This window comes from Nematolebias whitei, chromosome 8, assembly GCF_014905685.2.
Source record: "Nematolebias whitei isolate Nwh7 chromosome 8, NemWhi1, whole genome shotgun sequence".
Classification (NCBI taxonomy): Eukaryota; Metazoa; Chordata; class Actinopteri; order Cyprinodontiformes; family Rivulidae; genus Nematolebias; species Nematolebias whitei.
The window spans coordinates 46,339,648-46,362,641 of record NC_056505.1 but is presented as its reverse complement, the minus strand read 5'-3'; the positions used below and the strand labels follow the sequence as shown (position 1 = coordinate 46,362,641).

The following is a 22,994-nucleotide window of genomic DNA, read 5'->3' as shown; positions in this document are numbered from 1 at the left end:
AATATAAATTTACTTTTGAAACTTAAGTACATTAATGTCCGATACTTGAAGACTTTTTTTCCACTTTGGAGTAAGCTGTTTGGGGGAAGAATCAGTTCTATTTCATATAGGCTTCGCCCTTTAAGGCTGTTGCTGATGGGTTTTATCCCGATATGTGGAGCATCACACTGAAAAATTTAGTCCACGCCCACCTGCTGTGTGGGCCCCACCCAGTCCGTATAAATTACGTTAAGAGCGGGTAATCGGCTCCCATTTTTCTTCAGCAAGCTAATAGCACTGTCAGAAGAACGAAGAAGGAAAGTTGTGTAGATGACCAACCTTTGTTAAGATTGCTTGGCCCGTCACGTCGAACTCCGGTCTTCCCGGTGAGCTCTCCTCCCCGAGGAGAAGCTGACGAGCAGTCTTGTTTCAAGGTAAGCGCCGAGGAGTATTTCTCAGTGACAGGTTGCTACATGTTTGACAACGCCCTCTTGTAATTTTCCTCTTATCGCCGACCCTCGGAGCGAATCAGATGGTTCCTCCAGGACAGGCAGCGTCAGCTGCAGCCCCGCTGCTCATTCCCTCCTGGAGAGCGTAGTGTCGGTGGAGGGGGGCTGAGCAAATGCTCACCTCATCCCACCTCGTTTCGCATCAGCGATCACACTGCTCCCGGCCGACGGCACCCTCTGGGGTTGCCCGGCGTAACCCAGGAGGCGGCTGACATGAAGGGACCCTTTTTTACATCCCGCGCCTTTCCCGCCAGTTCGGATGATCCGGCTGGAAGGTTTTTTCTGGGCTCCATCCCGGCTCGCCGTCCTGATCCCATCTGGCCTCGGTTTCCCAACAGGACGTCCTATGGGGACGAGGCCACAGCCGTTTTCCTGGTAGATTGGGGGGCCGGCTTCCACAGTCCGCGCCCATCACCAGAGCAGAGGGGTTTCACTAAGCGGAAATTCCCTCAGTGCCCCCTGGAGCCGAGCCTGACTTGAGACGTTTCTCGGAGCAAGATGTCCAGGTGGACCAGCGTCCCACGCCTCCGGTTAGCGTAATCCAGACGGTGACACCGCTCTCCGACCGAGCTCACCAGCATGCGTTTCAGACGGCCACAGCGAACAACACGTTGCGCTGTTGGCGTAGACGTTCAGAGGTGGGAAGAGACGTACGCTCCCTCTGCAGGGCAGCTGACGTCATCCTCAACTGGTGCGCCAATTTTGCTGTCTGCCAGCCCGCATCGCAGCCGGAGGACGGAGTTTTCAGCGTTTCCCTGAGACCACCAACAGATGGCGCTCTAGGACAACAAATGGCAGAGCAAATGACGGTTTTTGCGGAGGAAGTGTGTGAAGGTGACAAGAGTTTGGATTAAAACATAATTTAATGATGAAAATGTCTATTTGTAGCCAGTCTGTCAGCTCGGATGACCTGACAGCAGCTCCCTCTCACATCCTCCACACGAAATGAGCCGGTGGCAAGACGTTCCACGGCCGTCTCGCTGAACGTCACCGCAAACCCGCCCGTCAGAGACCGGCTCTCTTCATCCCGGCAACAGAGTGTCCAACATTTTCCCAGAGATCCCCAGCAGATGGCGCCCTGGGCCAACAAATCTCAGAGCGAAAAGATTCAAAATGACGGTCTGCGGAGGGTGTGTGGAAAGATGACACAATGTTGAAATAAAACATCATTCAATGATCAAATTGTCTGTTTTTAGCCAGTCTGTAAGCTGAGCGGACCCGCTTAGAGGGGATGGGTCTCCCACAGGATGTAGTGCGCACAATCTAGGATTCACGTGCTGCATCTACCACAGCGCTGTACACATCAGGTGAACAGTTTTTTCAGCGCTGGTGTACAGAGAAGGGTGTAGAGGCCACCTCATGTCCATTAGGTGGCATGCTGTCCTTTCTGCAACAGCTGATGGACAGAAATTTGGCGTTCAGCACGATTAAAACATACGCTGCAGCCATCTCTTCCTGCCACAAAGGGTTCGGAGACAGAACAGCTTTTAATCATCCGCTGATGAAGCGTTTTGTAAAAGGTGTACAAAGACGCAGGCCTGTTTTCACACCCACTTGCTCCACAGTGGGATATAACGCTGTTCCTGCGAGCTCTGATCAAAGCTTCATTTGAGCTTCTGGATCAGGTCCCAATTAAATTCTTGTCTCTTAAATCAGCCCTGCTGCTGGCTTTAACATCCGCTAAGAGGGTGAGTGATTTATCTGCCCTCTCTGTCGCTCTGTCATGTCTCAGAATTCAGGCTGACGGCAGCTCAGCTGATCTAAGACTGAATCCAGCTTTTATGCCTAAAAACATCACGAGCTCTTAAATCAAAAGCGATATCATTGGAGGGGTTTTCCCTTTCCCCCACAAATCAGAGGAAGAAGCGTCTTTCCATCTTCTCTGTCCAGTGCGGGCGTTGACATGTTACATAGCGTGCACAGCTGCAATGCGTCAAACTCAACATTTGTTTGTGCGTTATAGAGATGCATCTGCAGGTCGCCCGTTATCCACCCAGCGCCTGTCACACTGGCCGTGTGAGGCCATTTCTGAAGCCTACAGAGCATCAGATTTAGAGCCTCCTGTCAACCTCAGGGTGCACTCGATCAGGGGTATTGCATCTTCGACTGCCTTGCATAATGGTATGACAATGCAGGACATTAGCACTGCGGCCGCGTGGTCAACACCCTGCTCATTTATTCGCTTTTATCTACGTGATGTGACGGCTCATTCCATGACACATTCTGTCCTTAGTGTTTTAACAGAATGATTATTGTCGTTTCATGGAACTCCGTTTAACTCACATCTGTCTGCATGCATTACAGTGTGAGATGTTATCAGTCACAAGTTGTGATTGTTATTTTGGTTCTGTTGTCACTAATCAGTTCATGACTATTGTTACCAATCAGTTCATTTGATTAATAATCAGCTCTCCTGTTATTATTAATCTGTTCATACTGTTCAACCGTAAACCGGTTGGTTCATGGCTCCTTTTCAACATCTTCCCTCCACGTTGAAACTTTTCCGGGGCGTTCATGCATTCAGAACGCATAGTTACACAACATGTGCATGGCACACATAATTACGCAATGCGTAATTATGTACATGGGGAGCTGAGTGACAAGACTTTTTTGGGCAAGCTTCTGCTTCATACAGTGTTCGAATGGACCCAGTGAGGCGAGGACCACATCTGCTTCGCCCTTAACCCATCAGCAACAGCCTTAAAGGGTGAAGCCTATATGAAATAGAACGTTGGTTACGTACTGTAACCCCAGATTCTATGAGTATAGGCGTAGCCCTTTAAGCGTCGGGCCTCACTGGCTCCTAAATGGCTGAAGAAAAAGCTATTTGGGAGCGGATTACCCGCTCTTAACGTAATTTATACGGACCGGGTGGGGCCCACACAGCAGGTGGGCTTGGACTAAACTTTTCAGTGTAATGCTTTGCATATTGGGATAAAACCCACTAAGCGACAGCCTTAAAGGGCTACGCTTATACTCATAGAATCTGGGGTTACAGTACGTAACCAGCGTTTGGTGTTGTGTTTCCTTGACTGATGAAGCCTTCCGGATAGAAGGTGAAACTGTCACGAATCATGTTCCATAGATGATATTTTCTGTCACCCTAATCACCCTTTAAAGTTTGCAATAGATATTTTCTTTAAGTTTCATTTATTCTGTCCACTCAGGTAATGTTTGTTTATATATACATGAGTTTTAGTTTGTCTTCTTTGCATGCTGGTTGAGGGTGATGTCACGGTTGTTTAGTTTTGTCTTCACTGCAGCCAGCAGCAGCTGATTGAACTCAACTGGCTGCACCTGTCTCTCTCACCCTTTAAAAGCTGCACTCTTTCTCCTCTTAGGTGCCCGGTAGTTGAAAACAGTTCACTGTAAGTAGATACCTCGCGTTACTCATCCTGCCTTGTTCCCCTATAGCCTTTCATGTCCCCTTGTCATAGTTTACCTGTCTCCACGTTCCTGTCCCTCTCCTGGTTCATGTCCTTCCCTCTTGGCTTGACCTCCCGGCTCCTGAACCCACGACTTACCTGGACATCGTCTTTCGCTCACCCCTTGGGATTACCACGTCTTCCGTCTTCGGTTCTGACCTTTGCCTGCACGACTACGCCTCCTCGTCTTCTCCTCCAGTACCTCCTGTCATCTGCTCTCCAATTTTGGACCCAGGCTTGTGTGACCACATCTCTGCGCCCAACGGACTCACCACCCACCTGTCGCTGCGGCCAGCTGCAGCCCCTCACCGGACTCAGCCCCTCCTGCAGCGGTCCGGATCAGTTTGGACTTCGTTAACTCTCCAGAACCCCCAGGATCATCTGAGACAGTTATGCCCCTTTTCCATTAGTACCTGTAGTACCGGTACAGCACGGCTCTACTCTACTCGGTACGGTACAGGTTGTGTTTCCATTATGCTTTCAGTACCGGTTCCAGAGGGCGGGGTTCAAATTGACGTCACCACCTCTCACCAGCTGGTGGCGCTGAGACGCAGAAACTGTTTTCAGTACAGGTTGAGAATTTATGTTATTTTGAAGTTGTGTGTATGTATGTATGCATGTATGTGCATGTGTATAAATATATATATATATATATATATGTGTGTGTATATATGTGTGTATATATATATATGTGTATATATAATGTGTGTGTATATATATATATATATATGTATATATATATATATGTGTGTGTGTATATATGTATGTGTATATATGTATATATATGTATATATATATATATATATATATCTCGATGAACCAGATTCTACAAAAACATTAGATTTAAATTTTTATAGGTTTTCATCATCATTTGATGTATTTGCACTTAATGTTCATTTTAAATGTGTGGTTTTCTTTCTTGTTCACATATATACATTTTATTTTTAGCTTTGCTTTAAAGTTCTTGTTTTGTGATTTGTACATTTGTGAGTTAAAATAAAGTTGAACTGAAGGTCGTCTCTTTTCTTTAAACATGTTTGAGGGAAATATTCCTGAGATCCAATAGTTTTGTGTCTTTCTATGATTTTCAGCTGAGTTAACAGTCATTAAAGTGAAAACAGGATTTCACGATGAAGCTGGCACCGTTTATTTTTTTATTTTTTTTAATCTTCAACGCTAAAATATATATAATTATATTTTTATGACGATCCTCTCCTCCGGAGACGGACAGGCTCATCTTCCCAGCTCCGAGCTCAGCTGGTGACTGACAGAGGCCGTTGCGAGACCCCAGCCGCGTGTAATCATGAAAGCCCGACCCGCGCAGACAGGCGGGCAGAGACGGGTCTGCAACGAACGGTGGAAGCGATTTTAAAAAACATTTTACGTGTAAAAAAATAATAGTGATTTTTAAATCGCTTCAGCAATTTTTTAAAACATTTTTTGTATAAAAACAAAATATTATTTTATTTAAAAATCGCTTCCACCGTCCGCCTGACTGCCGGGTGGGATCGGGATTCAGCCTTCATGATTACGCGTGGCCGGGGTCTGGCAACGTCCTTCAGCGAGTCCCCATCTCCAGCTTCGCAGTGACCAGCAGAGCTCTGAGCACACAAGGCTGGTATCCGGAACCTGAGCCTCCGAGTCGGCACATCGAAGGATCTTCCGCGGTGACCAGCTGAACTTGGAGCCGGGGAGATGACGCCCTGCCCGGTCTGGTGCTCGGAGGCTCTGGAGGGAGGATAGGGTACACCAGCAGAGCTCCATCCAGCTTGCTCTGAATTATGTTGTCGGCCACCAAGCACAAAAAATGCCAGCACATCAACATTAGACCAAGATGTTGTCAGTATTGTTTTAAAAATCTTTAAAATAAGTCCAGCTGCTGCTCCAGTCCGAGAAATTGCAAATGGCGGATTATTGTTTTGAAACGTTTCTGAAAGATCCAGTGACTCCGCCCCCGACCAATCAGTGACCGACAGTGTTCTGACGTCACGTTTTTGTACCTCTTCGTACCGGTTAGAACCACAGAGCCAAGGGTACTGAAAATAGTAACAGGTGCCAAGTACCGGTACTAATGGAAAAGCCTCAGAACCGGGCCAAGTAGGGTCCAGTCGGCCCGTACCGGTACTAATGGAAAAGGGGCATAAGAAGGACCACTAAGGCATTATTTGACTTTTCTGCTCCCCATAATCTCCTGCACGACCACTAACCGATCTCTATCTCATAGACTTGTCCCTGATCCGGAACCAGTACCAGAACCCAAACCCAAACCAGAACCAGCATCAGAACCGGTCCAATCTGCAATATCTCTCCAATTAAATAAATACTATTTAATTTTCTTCATTTGTGTGGTGATTTTGGTCCAACTAGAAGGGGTTCGTTACAGAAACGCTTCAGCAAAAAAAAGAAACTGCCCAGATGATCTGACAGAAAATTGTTGGATTGTATACCTGGATTACTGAGCATGGACTGTTTTGGTAGGTTTTGTTTGGTTATGGCTCGTTTCTTTCTGACTGATTAATAATATAGGATATATTATAGGATAAAATAAGAGTGTTCTCCAGGACATGAACTGCTTCAAGAACTATGCTCTTGAAGCAGTTCATGTCCTGGAGAACACCAAACTTGTCCTTTTTAGCAGCTACCGTCATTTTCACACCTAGCAAGAATGTGTCTCCGCTGCGAGACAACAAAGCTCGTTTGTAATGATTGATATTTGCAAATGCATCTAGCTTGTTCACAGCGGGAGCTGCAGGTTTCACACAAGTGGCGGGGAGAGACTGGGTTTGTAATTGAAAGTCAGTGAGGGAGAGAAGTGGCCACATGAAGGCACAGACTGGGAGAACAAGCAGGCATTGCCCAATCAGATACCTTCTAATATTAAATTGTAGTAACTAAGATGGTTAAGGGAAATGTATTGAAGTGAAAGTCGCTAGAAATGTAAATAACAAAAAGTCAAAATATGTCAAAATTCTACTTAAGTACAGTAACGAAGTATTTCTACTTTGTTACATTACAACACTGGATACTTTCAGCAAATTGACAAAAATAAAATAAGACAAATGCAAATTAAGACATTTTTAATATAAAATAAAATATATACACAGTTAACCCACTGGCATACACAACATTTTATCATTCTCCAGACTGCAAAAATCCACATTACTGGTCAATAAGTAGGACTTTTCACATTTTCTTAAACTTATTTTTTTTAAATCTCAATGGTTGTCAAAAATTCACCCAGGAAGTTGTTTCTAACAGATCTGTACACTTATTCCTCCTACTGCACACTGAGGAACCTCCTTTTCTTTGATGTGTGTGTATAAGCATGGTGACGCCACTCAACATCTGCCGTCTTCTCGTTCTCCAGGGTGCCAAGTTTGATCATGTACACTAAACAAGAGAGAAAACAATTAGAAAGCTTTACACCACCCCAAAATAAAACGAAAACAGTGAGATAAGGAGGAATAAATAGCAATAAAAAAGACAATTATCAATTTATTTACAGAACTCCAACAAGCTTGAGTCAGGTCCTCTGGACGGATTCTTCTTTCTGAAATGTTTCATCTTTTATCTAAGACTTCTTCAGTCTGAGGAGCTGCAACAAACTCTGTCTTATAAACATCACCTTCTCACAGTGGATCAACCAGTTTGTTGTTGACATCCAGAACCAGCTGTTCACATGATAAAGGAGGACCATCAGCCTAACAATGGATCATTAGTGCCCTGATGGCACAGAGGGCTGAGTTCATTCACTCAACTTTAATTTATACAGGCTAGCCTCATTGAGCCATGGGGACTCATTTACAGGTGGGACCTGTAAAGTGATGAGTGATACCAGCAGTAACAGCATTGTAGGAGGGGGACAGTTGAACACAGAGGCCTCCGCCCCATTTAACAATTAAGTTTCTTTTCACAAAGATGGCTTCCTTTACTCTCTCAAACTAGCGTTCCTCTCTGAGAGAGAAGTAAAGGAAGTCATCTTTGTAAAAAGAGAACCCGTCCATCTTTAAACGGGTCGAGGTCTCTGTGTTTAACCTCCCCACAATGCTGTATCACTCAAGCATCACTCAGCCCTCTGTGAATAACAAGCGGCCATCAGGGCGCTAACGACCAATTGTTGGGCTGATGGTCCTCCTTGATCATGTGAACAGCTAGTTCTGGTTGTCAGTTGGTCCACTATGAAGCCCCCAGTATACTGCTGCGTACATCCATACGCAGAGGTACGCACGTACGTACGCAGAGGTACGAGTGTACCCCCCAGGGCTTGTCCGTGCAAAGCTCAAATTTTTACGACCGCATACGCGTACGCGGTGTCGCACAATAAACTGCCCAGCGACGGACTGTTTTGTATGGGACACCAATGTATTAAATTCCTCTTCTTCATCTCTGATCTGGCCTTTTCTTTTGTTTTTTTGCCAAGAGGCAGTGATCTCTTCCTCCTCCATTGATGCCATGACTGAAATGGTGAGAAATGAAGGAATTTGTCACGAGCAAATTAAACTCAGGTCCAGTGTGGCTGCGGGAGGGTCTGGAGATTTCCTGGTGGGCTGGTCTGATGTGTGGGCTGTAGAGCCAGCGCTCCCTGTTTTTTTTATTTTTTAGATCTTTTTATTAACAACATATAAACACAGAACACAGCTGCAGCTGAGGCTGCCAGCGCTCGCTTTTTCTTCTTCCATTTTTCAGACCTGTCAATCAATCCAGTAGGCGTGTCAGCAAATGACCAATCGGCGACCTCAATTTGTCCCGAAGATAAACGCCCCTCGTCTGTGAAGCTGCTCTGCAGCCGCTCAGGGTGGACGCTGGAGTACGAAGACTGAATTCTCTGCATACAGTACACGCGTACGTATGCGTGAACGGACGTACGCGGCAGTATACTAGAGGTTTAGGTTGTTTTCACACCTGATAGTCCGGTAGACTCGGTTCGGGACCAATATTCATGACCTTTTGTTACATTTGAGCTGGTGCGTTTGCATTCACACTGCACTGTGCAGTCGAGTCAACCTGTTGAACCAACCTATTCCCCCGCTCGCCTGTGGGGGCGCTGCACCAAGAACTACTGAAAGAAACGACACAAAAACCTCTGAAGACACTTCTTCTTCTTATGGAAATAAAAACAAAAACGGAGTGGCATCAAGTTTTAGCAGTTTTAGGAGTTATATTTTGTCATTTTTCAAAAATGGACTCGGCATGAGCAGAAGATGAAGCAGAAGACCATGGAGAATATTGTTTTTCACACAAGGCAGCTGACGGCTCCATATAAGGTCAGAGAAATGCGCGTTTGTTTGCTCTGCGCTGTACTCCACTTCTTGCTTGTGGAGCGGGGCTCGGTCTGATTATATTCACACTGCACTCGAACCGCGCTGGAGTTCTCTTCTACCGGACCAAGACCTAGGTTTTAGGCCGGGCCAGAGTTCGGCTTTTTGTTCCGTGACAGAGTTCGATGGTGCGTTCACACCTCCCTAAACGAACCGGACTTTCTAGGAAAACGAGCTAGAGTTCGACTAAAGCGGACTAAACAGGGCTGGTGTGAATGCACCCTGAGACTTTGTAAGAGTTTGTTACAGCTCCTCAAACTGAAGAAGTATTTTAGATAAAAGACGAAACAAATCAACAAGAAAAATCCATCCAGAGGACCTGACTCAACCTGGTTAGATTTACAGTGCTTTGCAAAAGTATTCACCCCCTTGAACTTTGCAAACTTTTGCCACATTTCAGGCTTCAAACATAAAGATATAAAATTTAATTTTTTTGTGAAGAATCAACAACAAGTAAGACACAATCATGAAGTGGAATTAAATTTATTGGATGTGTCAAACGTTTTTAACAAATAAAAAACTGAAAAGTGGGGCGTATATATTATTGGGCCCCCTTGCGTTAATACTTTGTAGCTCCGCCTCTTGCTGCAGTTACAGCTGCAAGTCTCTTGGGGTATGTCTCTGTCAGTTTTGAACATGGAGACACTGAAATTCTGCTCATTCTTCTTGCAGAACAGCTCGAGCTCAGTGAGGTTGGATGGAGAGCGTTTGTGAACAGCAGTCTTCAGCTCTTTCCACAGATTCTCGATTGGATTCAGGTCTGGACTTTGACTTGGCCATTCCAACACCTGGATATGTTTATTTGTGAACCATTCCATTGTAGATGTGTCTTTATGTTTTGGATCATTGTCTTGTTGGAAGATAAATCTCTGTCCCAGTCTCAGGTCTCTTGCAGACTCAAACAGGTTTTCTTCCAGAATGGTCCTGTATTTGGCCCCATCCATCTTCCATCAATTCTGATCATCTTCCCTGTCCCTGTTGATGAAAAGCAGGTCCAAACCATGATGCTGCCACCACCATGTTTGACAGTGGGGATGGTGTGTTCAGGGTGATGAGCTGTGTTGCTTTTATTCCAAACATATCATTTTGCATTGTGGCCAAACAGTTGGATTTTGGTTTCATGTGACCAGAGCACCTTCTTCCACATGTTTGGTGTCTCCCAGGTGCTTGTGGCAAACTTTAAACAACACTTTTTATGGATATCTTTGAGAAATGTCTTTCTTCTTGCCACTCTTCCATAAAGGCCAGATTTGTGCAGTGTACGACTGATTGTTGTCCTATGGACAGACTCTCCCACCTCAGCTGTAGATCTCTGCAGTTCATCCAGAGTGATCATGGGCCTCTTGGCTGCATCTCTGATCAGTCTTCTCCTTGTTCCAGATGAAAGTTTAGAGGGACGGCCGGGTCTTGGTAGATTTGCAGTGGTCTCATACTCCTTCCATTTCAATAGGATTGCTTGCACAGTGCTCCTTGGGATGTTTAAAGCTTGGGAAATCTTTTTGTATCCAAATCCGGCTTTAAACTTCTCCACAACAGTATCTCGGACCTGCCTGGTGTGTTCCTTGGTCTTCATGATGCTCTCTGCGCTTTGAACAGAACCCTGAGACTATCACAGAGCAGGTGCATTTATACGGAGACTTGATTACACACAGGTGGATTCTATTTATCATCATCAGTCATTTGGGACAACATTGGATCATTCATAGATCCTCACTGAACTTCTGGAGTGAGTTTGCTGCACTGAAAGTAAAGGGGCCCAATAATATTGCACGCCCCACTTTTCAGTTTTTTATTTGTTCAAAAAGTTTGACACATCCAATAAATTTCATTCCACTTCACGATTGTGTCCCACTTGTTGTTGATTCTTCACAAAAAATTAAAATTTTATATCTTTATGTTTGAAGCCCGAAATGTGGCAAAAGGTTGAAAAGTTTAAGGGGCCGAACACTTTCACAAGGCACTGTATTTACTTTATAGTGAGCAACATCATGACATTACTTACAGAGCATTCAGACAATCAAAATATATTTTTCTGATTCAAAGTAACAACTAGGATGTTACTGTCAACAAATTACTTTACTTAAAATTAAGTGTAGAACCACTAGACTGAGGAACAGCTTCTACCCTGAGGCTGTTAGACTCATGAATCTCTAACCAGGATAATCACTGTGAAAACATCATGTTGCTGCTGATCTGTTTCATGTTGCTGCTGATTTGTTTCATGTTGCTGCTGATCCGTTTCATGTTGCTGCTGATCTGTTTCATGTTGCTGCTGATTTGTTTCATGTTGCTGCTGATCCGTTTCATGTTGCTGCTGATCCATTTCATGTTGCTGCTGATCCGTTTCATGTTGCTGCTGATCCGTTTCATGTTGCTGCTGATCCATTTCATGTTGCTGCTGATCCGTTTCATATTGCTGCTGATCCATTTCATGTTGCTGCTTATCCGTTTCATGTTGCTGCTGATCTGTTTCATGTTGCTGCTGATCTGTTTCATGTTGCTGCTGATTTGTTTCATGTTGCTGCTGATCCGTTTCATGTTGCTGCTGATCTGTTTCATGTTGCTGCTGATCTGTTTCATGTTGCTGCTGATCCGTTTCATGTTGCTGCTGATCTGTTTCATGTTGCTGTGTTCACTGGTGCTCATCTGCTCACACACCGTGCTGATGTTCGACTAATGTTTTTATACTACTAGTGCTTAGCGTATATTTAGTTGATGTTTTTTTTAGTTCATATCTTACATGTTATTGTTTTTCTTTTACATTTTACCGTTGGATGTAACTGGGACCCTGTGTACATAATTTTGTTCCACCACATGTACCACATGGGGTGCGAATGACAAATAAAGAACCTTGAATTACTAAAAATACAAACAGACTAAAAATGATGAAGTTGAATTAACACCAAAGTGATAGTTCCCTTTCAAATCCTTTTGGATGAGGGCATCAGGGTGTATCTCATTCAGACTTATAGTATCACAGAATCTGCTCGGAGTAGAAATCAGAGTAGAGTCACTTGATTTTATCACCACCTAACTCAAACTTTCAAATACTGTGCATTCTCTGTAGTGAAAAAAAAAAGCTTAATTCTTTTGTCAGGCATCCAATCTCATAAAATTCATATCAATGTATTTTTATGTGATGAAGACTAAAGTACATCAAGTACTAAAGTGTTTTGAAAAGCTTTTACAGCACGTTGAACTGTCCCACATTTTGTTACATTACAAATACAAACTCAAGTATTTTACTGGGTTGTTTTTTTTGTGATAGACCAACACAAAGTAACATTATGAGCATTATTGAGCATTAACATTGTGAAGTGGTAGGAAAATGAGACATTTTTCAAAATGGTCTGTTTTCAAATAAAACTTGAAAAGGTGCGGTCTCCTGTACTCCGTCACCCTAAACTAAAATTCGGTGCAAGCATTCATCTTCAGGAGTCCTTTTATTGATGTCCCATCTTGTGTAAATCTAACAAGAGCAGGCTGTCATCACAAATTGAATGACTGTGGGAGGAAGAGAAAAGTGAGAGGACACCTGTGACCACACTAAGCTGGTGAGATGGGGGAGACTGGGCATACAGCAACTGTTGCCAGAAGTCTTCACCAGTCTAAGCTTTATGGAAGAGTGGCAAAGAGACAGACACTGTTGAAGAAAACCTCAACATCTTTCCAAGGTCCGGCTACTGAGAAACACTCGACCATGAAGTTTCCTACACGCTGCTTGGCAAACTTTAGTCAAAATTCATGAGGTTTGTACATTGAAGATGAATGACAGCAATAAAAACATAAATCATTCAAGGGTGTGAATTTATGCTATTAACCGTTATTTAACCAGGTTAACCCGTTGACATAACAGACCTCCATCTGAACTGACTAACCTGTTTAAAGAAAGGTCAAATAAATAAAAAGGGTTTAAGAAGCCCGTGTGTGACATGAGTTTATTAAATCCCCATTGGTCAGAACTTTCATCACGATTTATTCATTCATACTTACACTTCATTTCAAACCTGGGCCCAACTTCTGTCAGTTCGATGTTCTTATGGTCCGTTTTCTTGTAGGTGTGATGTCTAAATAAAGAAGGACAAAAGCGCAAACCATTATTGAAACAAGCTGTACTCTGATGACCCTCATCACTGAGGGATTTGAATAGTGAATGTTTGCAGTTTTCTAGATGAGTATTTTTTCTGGACTGGACTTGAACAGAGAATGCAAGTAAACCTTAATGTCTCTTGTGCAAAATATTCTAGTGGGAAGGAGTTACACTGTGTAGAACAGAGGAAGGTTTTTTGTTTTTGAGCTGGTGCAGAGTGATGGATCCTAGCGAGTGGAAGGAGCAATTTTATATAAATATATATATACACATATATACATATATATACATATACATATATAAATATATATATACATATACATATATATACATATATACATATATATATATATATACATATATACATATATATATATATACATATATACATATATACAAATACATATATACATATATACAAATACATATATATATATACATATATACATATATATACATATATACATATATATATATATATATATATACATATACATATATACATATACATATATATTCATATATACATATACATATATATATATGCATATATATATACATATATATATATACATATATACATACACATATACATATATACATACACATACATACATATATACATACACATATACATACATATATACATACACATATACATACACATATATATATACATACACATACATACATATATACATACACATATACATACACATATATATACATACACATATACATATATATACATACACATATACATACATATATACATATACATACACATATACATATACATACATATATACATATACGTACACACACATATTTATATATATATACATATATATATATATATATAAATCCTGCTAATGAACTTTTAATGAACTTTAGTTCACCATTAAATCTTTGATGAAGCAGATTCTACAAAAACATCTACAGTATATTTAAAATTTTATAGGTTTTCGTCATCATTTGATGTATTTGCACTCATTGTGTCTACTTTTATTGTTCAATTTAGATATGTGTGGTTTTGTTTCTTGTTTACAGATTTTTTTTTAAATTATTTTCAGCTTTGAAGTTTTTGTTTTGTGATTTGTACATCTGTGGGTCAGAATAAAGTTGAACTAAAGGCTGTGTCTCTTCTTTAAACATGTTGGAGGGAAATATTCCTGAGAGATCCAATAATTTTGTCTTTTTATGATTTTTCAGCTGAGTTAACTTTAACAGATTATTTAATACTCATTAAAGTGAAAACAGGATTTCATGATAAAGCCGGCACAGTTTATTTATTTTTTGAATCTTCACTGATAAAAAAAAAAAACATTAAATAAAATCTTTTAAAAAATCATCCCCATCCTCCGTGTGCCAGACCCGTCTGCCGGGATCGGGGTTCAGCCTTCGTGATAACGTAAGGCTGGGGTCCGGGCAACGGCCTTCTGCAATTCAGCCGCTCGTATGATCCTCCGCGATGAATAGAGGAGCTCGGAGCCCGCAGAGCATGCAAGGCCGGGATCCTGAGCCCCGAGTCGGCATAAGACCACGGTGTTGTCATTATGGTTTTTAAAATCTTTAAAATAGGTCCAGCCGCTGCTCTGAGTTATGAGAAATTGCGAATGGCGGATCAGTGTTTTGAAAAGTTTCTGAAAGATCCACTGACTCCTCCCCCTGACCAATCAGTGACCAACAGTGTTCTGACATCACATTTTGGTACCTGCTCGGCCCAGTTGGAACCACAGAGCCAAGGGTTCTGAAAAAAGGGACCTGTTCTACGTAGCGTTACTAATGGAAACGCCTTGGAACTGTGCTGAGTCGAGTCGAGCTGTACCGTTACTAATGGAAAAGGGGCATAAATGGATGCGTGTGAAGCTGCAGGTCCGAAAGACCTCAGCCTCCTTCCCTGACAAACCACGGGTCAGAACTCATTTAGCTGTGCTGTGCCTTATGAGAGGAACAGAGGGGTGATGCAGCATTAAAGCTCACTGTAAGACTTGAACATCTGTGTACAGTACTTCTTTTGCCCGTCCAATTTCACGCAGCCTCCTCCCTCGCTGAAGACACGCAGCCCCTCCATGCTGCTTCACACACGCTTACGAACGTTAAGACAGCACAGCTGACGAGGATTATTATTTAATATATGTAAATAAATGTCTAAAAAACAAATGTTAATAAATGTAAATAGTTGTATTCATTAGATATTTATTTTGTACAGTTACAGTTGTTGTTAATAAATGTGGCTGTGTGACAACTGGGACAAAGCTTTGACTCAAATATATTTTTGTTTGCACAAGCACAACTTGCACTTATATATGTAAATAAATGTCTAAAAAACAAACTATAATATACAGACCCTTTCCAAAAATTTGAATATTATGGAAAAGTTGTTTAACTTCCATAATTCTATTCAAAAAGTTAATATTTAATAGATGATAGATTCAGGGCCCAAAATTTAAAAAATTTCAAGTATTTATTTATTTAATTTTTTTTACATGGTTTGAGTTTCCAGCTCATGAAACCCACGAAAACAGGATTTAAAAAAAAATTTGAATACTGTGGAGACATCAGCCCACACTTCTCAGTTTTTGCAGAAAAAAAAAAAGAAATTAGGGCAGCTGTGGTTGAGTGGTTAGAGCAGTCATCCACGAACGCGTGAGTTGGGGGTTCGATTCTACCAGCAGTCACATGCTGAAGCGTCCCTGGGCAAGACACTGAACCCCTCGTAGCCTCTGATGTGTGTCCCATCAGTGTATGAATGTGATCTAAAGCTCTGATTAGTCTCTTTAGAATGATTTGTTCTATTAGCTTTGTGTAGATCTAGTATAGAGCTGTATGAATGGGTAAACGAGGCACAGATTGTTGTAAAGTGCTTTGAGTATCTTGAAATAAGATAGAAAGGCGCTATATAAGTACAGTCCATTTACCATTTACAAGAAATCAATCAAAATATGGTACTTTCAAAACGATATGTCAATCTTCAATACTTGGTTTGGAATCTCTTTGCCACAATCTCTGCCTCGATGTGACGTGGCATTGAGGCAGTCAGCCTGTGGCATTGCCTGGGAGTTATGGAAGCCCAGATTTCCTTGATGCTTGCTGTCAGCTCTTCTTTGTTGTTGGGTCTGGTGCACCTCATGTTCCTCTTGAGAATACCCCAAAGATTCTCAGTGGGGTTTAGATCCGATGAGTTGGCTGGCCAGTCAAGCACTGCGGCATGGGCAACAAACCAGGTTTTGGTGCTTCTGGTGGCATGGGCAGGGGCCAGGTTCTGCTGGAAGATGAAATCTGCATTTCCATTCAGATCCTCAGCAGAAGTAATCATGAAGTCCTCTAAAACATTCTGGTAGACTACAAAGTCCATGCTCAATGCTCAGTTTTCAACCAGTTTGACAAGACTGTCAAGAAGGAAGAGGGCCAGCAATGGAGGAGGGGCGTACCAAAGAGACCATCTAATCACAAGCAGAACTGGTTTGTTCCACTTTGGAGTAAGCTGTTGGGGGAAGAATCAGTTTTGTTGTGTGTTTCCTTGACTGATGAAGCCTTCTGGATCGAAGGCGAAACATTTCAGCACAAAAAAAGAAACTGTCCAGATGAGCTGATTGAAAAATGTTGGATTCTGGTAGACTGTTGCGGTGACCTTGGATTTAAGAAAGCAGAGTTTACCAACACCTGCACCGGACATTGCACCCCAAATCATGACTGACTGTGGATATTTCACACTGGACCTCAAGCAGTATGGGTTCTGTTCCTCACCCTTCTTCCTCCAAACCCTTGGACCTTGATTTCCAAATGAAAGGCACACTTTACTTTCATCTGAAAAGAGGACAGAGGAACCCAACAGTTGTAGCCCATCTCCTGGATGCATCTGAATGTGGTGGTTTTTGAAGATGTGACTCCCGCCTCATTCCACTCTTTCTGGATCTCTGCCAGATTCTGGAATCTTCTCTGTTTGATAATCCGCTGAAGCCCACTGTCACCTCTTTTGCTGGTGCAGCTTCTCCTGCCACATGTTGCCCTTCCACTAGACTTTCCATTGATATGCTTGGACACAGCGCTCTGTGAACAGCCAGCCTCCTTAGCTATGAACTGTTGTGGCTTACCCATCCTATGGAGGGTATCAGTGATTAGGGGTTGAACGAGTATATAATTTTTAAACTCAACATTAACATAATAAAACCCAAGTAGAATTCGAGTATTTGATGACATCATAGATCTCAAGATACAAAAATAAATAAATAAATAAAACTGCAAAGAAAGGTAATTATTTACAAAAAAAAAGACCAACAAAACATTGGGAGTGTATATTATGCTCCTACCATTTATCATACTGCAAATAAGTCACAGGAAAAACTAAACCATTAGTTTTTATTATTAAACTGCAAACGTGAAGAAACGCAGCACGTCAAAAACGAAACTTAAACCGAAACTGGTTCTGGTTCGGTGGATAGGACCCGGTGTTACACCATACTCTGTGACCTGCAACAGTGCAACACCGCCCCCTACGGTCATACGGTGGTCACATAATATGACGTCACTACGGATACGACTTTACATTTTTAACCTCGATAGATGTCCTAGCATCGATGTGTAGATTACTCGAGTACTCTGTTAATGCCCTATCAATGATGGTCTTCTGGCCAGTTGTCTGCAGTATTCCCCATATTGAACCGAACTGAGACAATTTAAAGACACTCAGCTGTGCAGGTGCTTTGAGTTTAGTAGATGATTAGTGTCACACTCAGTTTAAAACATTCATGCCCTGCAAAATTTGGGCTGATTTCTCCACTGTATTCTAATTTTTTGAAATCCAGTTTTTGTGAGTTTCATGAGCTGGAAACCCAAATTATGTAAAAATAAACAAATAAATACTTGAAATCATTTAAATTGTGGGCCCTGAATCTATCATCTATTAAAGATTAACTTTTTGAATGGAATTATGGAAGTTAAACAACTTTTCCATGATATTAATTTTTTTTGGAAAGGGTCTGTATGTAAATAGATTATCTTTTAGACATTTATTTTGTAGAGTTACAGCTGTTGTTAATAAATGTGCCTGTGTAACAACTGGGAAAAAGCTTTGAGTCAAATATATTTTTGCTATTACTTTATGGAAAGAAAAAAAAGTGAGTTCTAGGTGTGAGTGAGAGAGTGAATGGTTGTTTGTCTCGTTTGTCTCTATGTGTCCCTGTGATGGACTGGAGACCCGTCCAGGGTGTACCCCGCCCCTCACACAGTGATTGCTGGACATGGGCACCAGCGACCCCCATGACCCAAAATGGAATAAGCGGGTAAAGATAATGGATGGATGGATGGATGAAGAAGTATACATACGTGGACAAAATTGTAGGTACCCCTCGGTTAATGAAAGAAAAACCCACAATGGTCACAGAAATAATTTGAATCTGACAAAAGTAATAATAAATAAAAATTCTATGAAAATGAACAAATGAAAGACAAACATTGCTTTTCAACCATGCTTCAAGAGAATTATTAAAAAAAAAGAAACCTCATGAAACAGGCCTGGACAGAAATGACGGTACCCTTAACTTAATATTTTGTTGCACAACCTTTTGAGGCAATCACTGCAATCCAAGGGTTCCTGTAGCAAGACTTCTGTACCTCTCAGCAGGCATGTTGCCCACTCCTGATGAGCAAACTGCTCCAGTTGTCTCAGGTTTGAAGGGTGCCTTTTCCAGACAGCATGTTTCAGCCCCTTCCAAAGATGCTCAATAGGATCTAGGTGAGGGCTCATACAAGGCTACTTCAGAAAAGTTCCATGTTTTCCGCTTAGTCATTCTTGTTTGTAGCTGTGTGTTTTGGGTCATTATCCTGTTGCAAGACCCATGACCTGCGACTGAGACCAAGCTTTCTGACACTGGGCAGCACATTTCTCTCCAGAATCCCTTGATAGTCTTGAGATTTCATTGTACCCTGCACAGATTCGACACCCCACCCCCAGAACATAACAGAGCCTCCTCCATGTTTCACAGCAGGGACAGTGTTCTTTTCTTGATATGCTTCATTTTTCCATCTGTGAACATAGAGCTGCTGTGCCTTGCCAAAAAGTTCAACTTTTGTCTCATCTGTCCATACGACATTCTCCCAGAAGCTTTGTGGCTTGTCAACATGTAGTTTGGCAAATTCCAGTATGGCTTTTTTATTTGTTTTCAACAATGGTGTCCTCCTTGGTCGTCTCCCATTAAGTCCACTTTGGCTCAAACGATGACGGATGGTGCGAGCTGACACTGATGTTCCTTGAGCTTGAAGTTCACCTTTAATCTCTTCAGAAGTTTTTCTGGGCTCTTTTGTTACCATTCGTATTATCTGTCTCTTTGATTTGTCATCAATTTTCCTCCTGCGGCCACAGGATCCCATGGATCTTACATTTCTGAATAATATGTGCAGCTGTAGTCACAGGAACATCAAGCTGCTCGGAGATGGTCTTATAACCTTTACCTTTAACATGCTTGTCTATAATTTTCTTTCTAATCTCCTGAGACAACTCTTTTCTTCACTTCCTCTGGTCCATGTTGAGTATGGTGCACACCATGTCACCAAACAGCACAGTGACTACCTGTAGCCCTATATATAGGCCCACTGACTGATTACAAGGTTATAGACACCTGTGATGTTAATTAGTGACACACCTTGATTTAACATGTCCCTTTGTTCACATTATTTTCAGGGGTACCGTCATTTCTGTCCAGGCCTGTTTCATGAGATAATTTTTTTAAAATAATTCTCTTGAAGCATGGTTGAAAAGCAATGTCTGACTTCCATTTGTTCATGTTCATAGAATTTTTATTTATTATTACTTTTGTCAGATTCATATTATTTCTGTGACCATTGTGGGTTTTTCTTTCATTAACCGAGGGGTACCTACAATTCTGTCCAAGTGTGTATCACGATAAAAGTTTTGGCCATATCATCCAGCCCTAAATGACACTAGTCATTTTTGGACAAACCTTGAAAAAGGTTTGCGTGTTCTCATAAAATGTGTTAGCGCAGTGTGTGTGTTGAGGATGAGCTACTACCACACCAAACTTCTGCTCAAAATCTGTAAACTTACGTGACTTGCAGCCATCTTTGAGTTTCATTCAAATCCATCCATTTTACTGAGATACCACTCAGAAACACACAAAGCTTTGCAGCAGTGTGCGATAAAAGGAGCTTTTTTCACACTGACCTGAAAGAGATGTAGTCCTCCTGGTTGGCAAAAGTGATTACACGCCTGCTGTCTTCCTTCGGCACTGGAAAAAGATACTTGAGGATATTCGATACCTGTGTGAGAACAATTAATTAGTTTTATGCACAAACAAAGGGTGAAAACCAATATCAGCAGTGTGTGCTGCGCAGTGCAGAGTCAACACTCACCCTGCTGCCGAGCCGTGAGGTGAAGTTGTGAAAAATGAGGTGGGGGAAGGCCTCAGACATGGTGCCTATGTCAGGAACATCGTGCCTCATTACCACATTGTAAAGTGTGAAATAGGCTGTGGGTCCAAATGGCAAGTGGCACACAACGAGACCATCTGTAAGCATACAAGAACATCAAGAGCTCTGACCTCCCCCCACTACACTGCTTTAACTAAAACTTTATTTAAACATAAACTTTTAAATGTCCTGATGCATGATCAATAACCCAGGAAGATAACTCTAACAAGGTTAAGTCAGGTCCTCTGGACGGATTCTTCTTGTTGAAATCATATCTATCTGATAGATTCCAATTTGTAAATGTATATAATGAATCTTCTACATACATCAAAGTTAATCATTGAGTTCCTCAGGGTTCACTGCTTGGATAAATACTCTTTACCTTGTATATGCTTCCATTAGGTAAAATTATTAAACAGCATGGGATAAATTTTCATTGTTATGCTGATGACACACAATTATATTTGTCCATTAAACCCAATGAATCCAATCAGCTACTTAGACTACAAGCATATCTTAAAGACATAAAAACCTGGATGACCCTTAATTTTCTCCTGTTGAACAGACAAGACTGAGAGTTTGGTTTTTGGACCTGAGCACCTTAGGAATGAATGTTTCAGTCTTTCTCCCTCCTTAGATGGCATTAATCTGTCCTCCTGCTCTAATGTTAAAAATCTTGGTGTTATTTTTGATCAGGACATGTCAAGGAAAAACCTTCGGCCAAAACAACGTAAACTAACTGATTTGAAGTTAATAAAAAACCTTTGACAAGAAATATACGAACTTGTGCAATCAGCTGATATTAGGAGCTCCGCTGAGCTTTGTTGAGCGTACGTGATGCCGCTCAGTGGCTGCAGCCGAGTCTTCCCATGTCTCTGTCTTTTGTTAATGCACTTTGGTAACTGTTCCTGTTTTAAACGTGCTACATAAATTAATTTGACTTGACTTTTATCCCCCACATTAAAAACATTACTAGAACTGCCTTCTTCCAACTGCGTAATATCACTAAAATTAGAAACATCTAAAAATGATGCAGGTCCATGCATTTGTCACGTCTAGACTGGACTATTGCAATGGTTTATTATCTGGGTGTGCAAATACTTCTTTAAAACATCTTCGGTTGATCCAAAATGCTGCTGCCAGAGTCTTAACTGGAGTTACTGGGAGAGATCATATCTCCAGTTTTAGCTTCTCTCCATTGGCTCCCTGTCATATCCAGAATAGAATCGTGGGGACAGTGGTGGCGCAGAGGTTAGAAGATGGGCCTGTGATCAGAAAGTCGCAGGTTCAACTCCCAGTACTGTCAACATCAAAATGTGGGTGGAAAAGGTGAAACACCCAAACCTGCCTCCACCCTCATTTGCACCACTTTGGGCCCCTGAGCAAGGCCCTTAACCCCCACCATCTGCTCCCTAAAACAGGTCTCTCTTGAAAATGAGTTCTCGTGGCTCAATGAGACATGTATAAATAAAGGGTAAATGAAAAACAAAAACAAAAATCAAAATCTTACTTCTAACCTACAAATCTCTCAACAACCTAGCTCCATCTTATATTACAGATCTTATTGTTCCATATTTTCCTAACAGAACACTTTGCTCTCAGACTGCAGGTTTACTTGTGGTTCCTAGAATTAACAAAACCAGAACAAAACAGATCTTTCAGTTTTCAGGCTTCTCTCTTGTGGAACCAACTTCCAGTTTCTGTCCGTGAGGCTGACACATTGTCCAGATTTAAGACTGGACTTAAAACTTTCCTTTTTGATCAATTATATAGTTAGGGTCGGCTTTTCGTGCTGTTTTAAGTTTAGACTACTAGAGGACAAATTGACCTCATTTCCTTAAATGAATTATTAAAATTGAGTAGTTTTCATTTGATACTATTTCTATCAACATGTGATTCTTGACCTGCCATTGTGTATCTGTTCCTACCAAACCCAGCTGGTCGAAGCAGATGTCCACTTGTCCTGAACCTGGTTCTGCTAAAGGTTTCTTCCTCATGAGGGAGTTGTTTCTTTCCACTGTCGCCTTCATGCTTGTTCAAGATGAGAGTTCTGTGATGGAGTTAAACTCAGAGCTGCTCCTCAGTTAAATAATATTAAATTATTATTTTTATATATAAATCCAAAAAAAGTTCAATCTGGTCCTTTGGACATTCAAAAAAAAAAAAAAAAAAATCTAGAAACGTTTCGTCTCTCATCCAAGAGACTTCCTCAGTCTGAGGAGCTGTATTCAGCTCAGTCTCTTAA

At 41.7% G+C, this 22,994-nt stretch overlaps 1 protein-coding gene across 1 annotated transcript in view; it reads right to left on the bottom strand.

Annotated features, from left to right (window-relative positions):
- Positions 1-6,988: 6,988 nt before the first annotated feature.
- The window catches only part of imp4 (IMP U3 small nucleolar ribonucleoprotein 4), a gene marked incomplete at its 5' end in the record, with an annotated part of 116,425 nt that continues 100,419 nt past the window's right edge, over positions 6,989-22,994 (bottom strand). Inside the window, 4 exon segments of the mRNA XM_037679947.1 lie at positions 6,989-7,303; positions 13,225-13,298; positions 20,505-20,599; positions 20,693-20,847. Coding sequence (XP_037535875.1) covers positions 7,191-7,303; positions 13,225-13,298; positions 20,505-20,599; positions 20,693-20,847 — 437 coding nt within the window.